Below are 7,500 nucleotides of genomic sequence, written 5' to 3' on the forward strand. Positions count from 1 at the left end.
AAATAAAAAAGGGAACTGATATTAGACTTGATCACATGAACACCCAAACAAAGTAAGTAAGTAAGTAATTTATATTTATAGAGCACTTTCCTAGACCAGGGTCACCACAAGTGCTTAAACAATCAAAAAAATACTCCAAAAATACTATATATATATATACTAAAAAGATCAAGATAACACCGAGAAAAACACAGGCGTTCCAGAAAACCAAAAGTATTTGTCTACAGTAGAAAACTGGGCGGTAATGGCTTCAACAAAACTCTTAATATATAAGTAAGTATTGTTTGTAAAGATCTTTCTCAAACCAGGGTCACAAAGCACTTAAACAACAAAACAATACACAGTTAAAATACATACTTTAAAAGGTCAATAAAACATAGAGACAAACAGAGTAACCCCAAGAAAAAAAAAAAAAGATCCTGAAAGAAACTGGCAGCCAGTGAAGAGTTTTAAGGATCGGAGAAATGTGAGTTCTTCTACTAGAACGTATCAGAATTCTGGCTGCAGAGTTTTGTATGAACTTCAGGCGAGACACATCCTTCTTGTTTAGACATGAAAACAAAATGTAACAATAGTCTAAACGAGAAGATACAAACACATGGATTATAAGATCCAGATCCATATGTCGCATCATCGTAGATGTTATCCTCCGCAGTGGTCAGTGGTTTAATAAGTTCATAAACATCTAAACTGAGACCAGTGCTGTGTCTCAAATTGCATACTTCTCTTAGAACACTACTCAGGACAGTGTACATACTAACTAGTACGCAAATTCTCCACAGATAGTATGTCTCAAATCAATCACTGCAGGAAACAGGAAATGACGCGACAGCTTCTTCTTCTACTAATATTTAACGATGGTTTCAACCAGCTGTTGGAACTCTTACGCCACCTGCTGGCAGCACGTTTTGCAAGTTTAGAAAAATAAAGAAAGAAAAAATATGAGAATCTAAATATTCGCGAGATATTTAAGCTGGTATCTGCACCGAAGACGTCTTACTGCTGCCGAAAATGCACCTGTAAGTATATATATATATGTACATATATATATGATGTAACTTCCGTTTACAACGTCACTAAGATGGAGCCGTTAAGGGTAGATAGTGTCCATCGAACCATACTCAGTTTTGTGGGAGTTTTAGTGCAACAATGTCGTGTGCATGGCGCACTAAATTTCACATACTAAGAATTGAGACGCACTTACGCACTAAAAATACTAACTTTGAGTACGCAAGTATGCAATTTGAGACACAGCACAGAACTTCTATCTTGTATCATATTTTTGTATGAATTATTTAATAAGTTAAATAAATACACTCATGTATTTATTACTCCATTGAGAGAACTTATTTCTAAGGGAAAGATTGTGGGCCGGATGGAATCTGATCTATGACCACAAATGGTTCCCCGGGCCCCGCGGTGTTTTGAACAAAGTACTTGTTGAATATCCGTGTCGTGCTGGCAGCGAGCCAGAGCCGTGTGATGTGTGTATTCCAGCTGTGCTTCTGGTTTGGTTAACATGTTCCCGTGGTGTCGCTGATGTTACCAAACACTCGCAACAACAGACCCGGATTAAAGGACTCCCCGCGGAGTCGCTTCCTGGAATCTCACTTCCCTCTGTTTCTGGTTCAGCGTGAAATTGTGCGACGAAGTCATCTTTGGTTCATCCAGACGTGCTAGTCAGTGGTCGTTGCACATTTGCAAAAATAATACTGCGTCAAAATGAACGTTGTTCCGTTTAGAATTGAAAACTTTATTTCCAGCCCTTTTCACTTCCTGGTTTGAACTGGAAACGTTACCTTTGATTGTTGTTTTTGTATTTAGCGTAACAGGTTAATTAAACTTTATTTATTTATTAAAATATCAGGTTCTGGTTTGTTAGACTGATGAGTCGCACCTGCGGCAAAACACATTAACTAGCATTAGCTAACGAACAAACACAGAGCTCAATCTTAACATATTTGTAAAAAGGAAACTCCATTAATAAGAGAATATATTGAAGTATATAAGGTAAGGTAAAACTTTATTGATCCCTCAGGAGGTATGAGGTATATTTACTTTATAAGTATTCAAAAGCACTGTATTGATTCTTTTTGGATCAAATTAAACTTTTGGCCGCTAGAATGACAGCAGCAGCTAAAGGAACATTGCGAGATCCTGGCGCTGACTGAGGACGAGAGGATACAGTGAGTCCAGCAGTGTATAAAGCTGATTTTTGGACATATTTTGGTTTGAAAACAAATTAAAATAGTTAAACTTCGTCAAGAGTCATGTGGTCTGTAAATACTACAACACCAGAGTCAAGTACTGGACAATACTACACATACATCCTTGTTAATACACTAATACAACACCAGAGTCAAGTACTGGACAATACTACACATACATACTTGTTACTACAGTATCACAACACCAGAGTCAAGTACTGGACAATACTACACATATATACTTGTTACTACACTATCACAACACCAGAGTCAAGTACTGGACAATACTACACATATATACTTGTTACTACACTATCACAACACCAGAGTCAAGTACTGGACAATACTACACATATATACTTGTTACTACAGTATCACAACACCAGAGTTAAGTACTCGACAATACTACACATATATACTTGTTACTACACTATCACAACACCAGAGTTAAGTACTCGACAATACTACACATATATCCTTGTTAGTAAACTATCACAACACCAGAGTCAAGTACTCGACAATACTACACATATATCCTTGTTACTACACTATCACAACACCAGAGTTAAGTACTCGACAATACTACACATATATCCTTGCTAGTAAACTATCACAACACCAGAGTCAAGTACTCGACAATACTACACATATATCCTTGTTACTACACTATCACAACACCAGAGTTAAGTACTCGACAATACTACACATATATCCTTGCTAGTAAACTATCACAACACCAGAGTCAAGTACTCGACAATACTACACATATATCCTTGTTAGTAAACTATCACAACATGTCGTCTCGGCATATTCATGGCAAAATACACACTCTTGCACATGAAATTAGCTTCAATTTTTTTACCCAGCTGACATTTAAATCTGTCCTTAATTACGTCTCAATGGCAAAATATTCCAGATGAGGAAAAACGGAGTGAAACTCCAGGTGTCAGGAGGGAGAACTCTTCACTCTCATCTTCATCATCCAACCTGCGTATGAACTGTCGCCAAAATACAACAACAACTCTTGAATATGAATAAAAAAATTCCCACATCAGTGAATCAAGTCCTCATTGGATCTCGCTGTGGAACAAATAACACACATGACTGACCGAGGAATTCTTACCTGGAATGACCTCAAAAAGGAATTTTCCTCCATCATCACCGCTCGTCGGATGTTCTGTGACTTTGTTCCCTTGTAATAAGATGGTTCCCTGGAAGAAATGAAACCCTTCGTTACATCGTATCCAGATATTTCTTTAGCTTCACTAATGAAATGCACGTTTTAAAGTTTTTAAGAAAAGCAACAAGCCGTATCTGGCGTACTTTCGTTCTTTTGTGGCACACAATGCTTCGATTGTACGAAGTATCTAAAACTCTTCTTCTTTCGGTGACAAGTTGTTGTTTGTTTTTTTAACCTATGCGTATGCAGTGGTTAGAATTAATATATATAAAAAAATAAACAGAAAAATGTTTCTATTATTTTGTCTTTTCAGCCATTAATAGTTCCTGGGTTTGTCATTTTTCATTTTAAATAAAGGTTTAGGTCATGTGACAAGCACATGAAGATATTTGAGTTTTCTTACTCTTAACTCACCTTTGAAGGTGAAATGAAAGAGAGAAATGATCCCCGAATTGTTTATATTGTTAGATAATCATTATATACGTAACTTTTTGGGGGATTTGAGTAGGTTTCGACCGCATTACAGGATATAATATGTAAAACAAGTGTTATTTCGAATGGACTCTTGTCCACTGGTCGCATGTCGTTCCACTAAGGAGTGTGTTTCTGTGAAACAGTGTTTTTGATATTTATTTAATGCTCATATGTTGCTACAGTAAGTGTTCCTAAGTGGACTTACACATATTATAATAATAATATTTCTTGACAATTCATGATACAAATATTTTCAACTGGATACCATTTTTTATACCACAAGCATAAAAAAAGCTCCCCAAATGAAATGGAATATTTTAAATTAACAATACAAATACAAAAGATAACCTCTGTTACAACATGTTTAACACAACAACACAATTAACAGAACAAAAAAAACTCTTCTGAGAAGTTCCGTGGTGGTATTAATACTTTTGAAATCGTGCATTGTATCCAGATGCAACACTTTAGTATCAATGCTTTATTTTAGTTCTGTTACTTTTGGCGACCCTAGTACTATATGTTGTAATTTCCCTCATTGTTAGAATTGAAATTGGTGTAGAAAAAAGTATCTTTAAGAAGTGGTGTGGAAGTCATTTTCTACCTACCCTCATGTCAACTAAGAGTTGGGATTATTTTAAAGGCATGTGATCGATGCTCGCTTTTATTTGCCCAAAAAGACACTTAATGATTCAATGAATAGATCTGAAAGTAAGTTTAAGTTTAAAGTTGATCCCGAAAGAAATGGATAAATGTGAGTTCTTCTACTAGAACGGCTCAGAATTCTTAAAAATGAAACAAGTCCATAATTTTTGCTTGTTTGCAGCGAAGGATCTCAAGCTAACAGCTTAAGTCTTCCGCAAAATAAACTATCTTAAGATATACAGAAGTATCTACGGTATGTTTTTCCTGAACAATTCCTCATGTCGAGGCTTCAATACAAGAGTGACGTCACAGACGAGCAGTATGAAGGTATTTGGATGTTGTTTGAAGTTTATTTTTGGACGAAGAAAATTAGCATCAGTCGCTACATTAGCATGGACGTACATTTTTGCCTATAACTCTAAAAAAAGACACAGATTACTCTGAAAATAATCCTGAGTCGACACGAGTAGAAAAAGGGTGAACAATGGATGAACTGTCCCTTTAAGAGCGAGTGATGACCAAGTGTGCCGCCAACACATGAGTCCAAATCAAGTTAGCGTTGCTCAGCAGTTAATCGACCCGTCGAGTCATTAACGCGGCGCTTGATAATCTCCTCTTAGCAACAAACACTTCTCTCCTCAACAGAGCAATTAAAGGCAGACATCAAACCGGCTGCACAGCGAGACGTCCATGTTTCACTTGATTAAAAACTCTTGACGGATCGCTGCCATTAGCGTGACCCCTCGCGCCGGCGCTCGACGCTAATGAAGACAAGATGTTCTCCGGTGACGGCGTCGCTGGTTAACACCCACACATGTGAGCGGGATCTGAGGTGAAGTGGGCTTCCTTCCTGCTGCGAGAGCGTCGCCCGCTAATGAGCCATAGCTGTGACAATCAGGAAGTGGAAACCTTACCTGAGGGGCCCCGGGGCCAGGAAGGTTGTAAAGTTGAACACGGGTCACTTGAGAGTCTCATGATATTCCATCTTGGACTCAAACCTCAGCAGTCCACGTGACTTCATCTGGGTTCTTGCTATAGACCTTATCTTCAGAGTCCACTAGATGGTAGTGATGTGTTGATGAAGCTTCATGAAACAGTGTCATTATCTTCAGAGTCCACTAGATGGTAGTGATGTGTTGATGAAGCTTCATGAAACAGTGTCATTATCTTCAGAGTCCACTAGATGGTAGTGATGTGTTGATGAAGCTTCATGAAACAGTGTCATTATCTTCAGAGTCCACTAGATGGTAGTGATGTGTTGATGAAGCTTCATGAAACAGTGTCATTATCTTCAGAGTCCACTAGATGGTAGTGATGTGTTGATAAAGCTTCATGAAACAGTATCATTATCTTCAGAGTCCACTAGATGGTAGTGATGTGTCGATGAAGCTTCATGAAACTGTGTCATTATCTTCAGAGTCCACTAGATGGTAGTGATGTGTTGATGAAGCTTCATGAAACAGTGTCATTATCTTCAGAGTCCACTAGATGGTAGTGATGTGTTGATGAAGCTTCATGAAACAGTGTCATTATCTTCAGAGTCCACTAGATGGTAGTGATGTGTTGATGAAGCTTCATGAAACAGTGTCATTATCTTCAGAGTCCACTAGATGGTAGTGATGTGTTGCTGAAGCTTCATGAAACAGTGTCATTATCTTCAGATTCCACTAGATGGTAGTGATGTGTTGCTGAAGCTTCATGAAACAGTCTCATTATCTTCAGAGTCCACTAGATGGCAGTGATGTGTTGATGAAGCTTCATGAAACAATGTCATTATCTTCAGAGTCCACTAGATGGTAGTGATGTGTTGATGAAGCTTCATGAAACAGTGTCATTATCTTCAGAGTCCACTAGATGGTAGTGATGTGTTGATGAAGCTTTATGAAACAGTGTCATTATCTTCAGAGTCCACTAGATGGTAGTGATGTGTTGATGAAGCTTCATGAAACAGTGAAACAGTGTCCTGTTCTATGCTGTGGTGTGTTGGGGTGGAAATGTGTCCAAGAGGAGTGTCAACAGGTTGGACAGGTTGATCAGGAGGGCTGGTTCTGTGGTTGGAATGAAGCTGGACTCACTGGTGACAGTTGCTGAGAGGAGATCATTGAACAAACTACTGTCCATCATGGACGATGACAGTCATCCTCTCAGCACTGTCATCAGTGAGCAGAGAAGCAGAATGAGTGCACGAATGCTCCTACCCAGGTGCAAAACAAATAGACTCAGGGACTCATTCATCCCTCGGGCTATTAAATTGTACAATTCTGAGTTCGGGGGCAGGAGTGGAGTGAGAGTATCTGGATGTTCTGTTCCATGTTAGTCTTTGTATCTTTGTCTTTGTTGTTTTTCTTTCCTTGACCTATGTTCTTTGTCTTTGTCTTTAGACTTAGATTGTGTCATCTTGTTCTTCCTCTTTATGTTCTTCTTATTTTATTTTTTATGTATTATTTTTTATTGTTTATAAAAAATTGCTGGCTATTGTAAAAAAACAATTTCCCAAAGGAGACCTCCTGAGGGATCAATAAAGTTTTACCTTACCTTACCTTACCTTAGATGGTAGTGATGTGTTGATGAAGCTTCATGAAACAGTGTCATTATCTTCAGAGTCCAATAGATGGCGTCTCTGCACTACCTTTGTTTTGAACAACTGTTCTAATGAAACATCATTTTAAAACTGATGCGCCACCTACTGACCTCTGAACAAAAATATGACACTGTTTCATGAAGCTTCATCATTGCCTGTAACAGTCTAATGGAGATTAAGGGGTTTAAAACCCACCGTTCATCGGCCATGTGGAGCAGATGTGATGATATTTTATCTCCATCCATTTTCTGCAGTACACACACATATTTGGACATTAAGAACACATTAGTAAAAACTATATTTAATGAAGATATTCACAAATAAACAATAACAAAAATAACATAAAATGATTAATAAAATACAAAATAATAATAAAAAATGTAGAATTGTGCTTAATAATTAATAATAAATAA

At 37.7% G+C, this 7,500-nt stretch overlaps 1 protein-coding gene across 1 annotated transcript in view; it reads right to left on the reverse strand.

Moving 5' to 3' along the window:
• arhgap24 (Rho GTPase activating protein 24) overlaps positions 1-7,500 on the reverse strand; it is a 72,760-nt gene that overhangs the window by 53,736 nt on the left and 11,524 nt on the right. The window contains exon 2 of the mRNA XM_087790630.1: positions 3,331-3,418. Within this exon, the coding sequence (XP_087646756.1) occupies positions 3,331-3,418 (88 nt within the window). The remainder of the gene's footprint in view (positions 1-3,330; positions 3,419-7,500) is intronic.

Source organism: Callionymus lyra, chromosome 5 (genome assembly GCF_982586985.1).
Source record: "Callionymus lyra chromosome 5, fCalLyr1.hap1.1, whole genome shotgun sequence".
Classification (NCBI taxonomy): domain Eukaryota; kingdom Metazoa; phylum Chordata; class Actinopteri; order Syngnathiformes; family Callionymidae; genus Callionymus; species Callionymus lyra.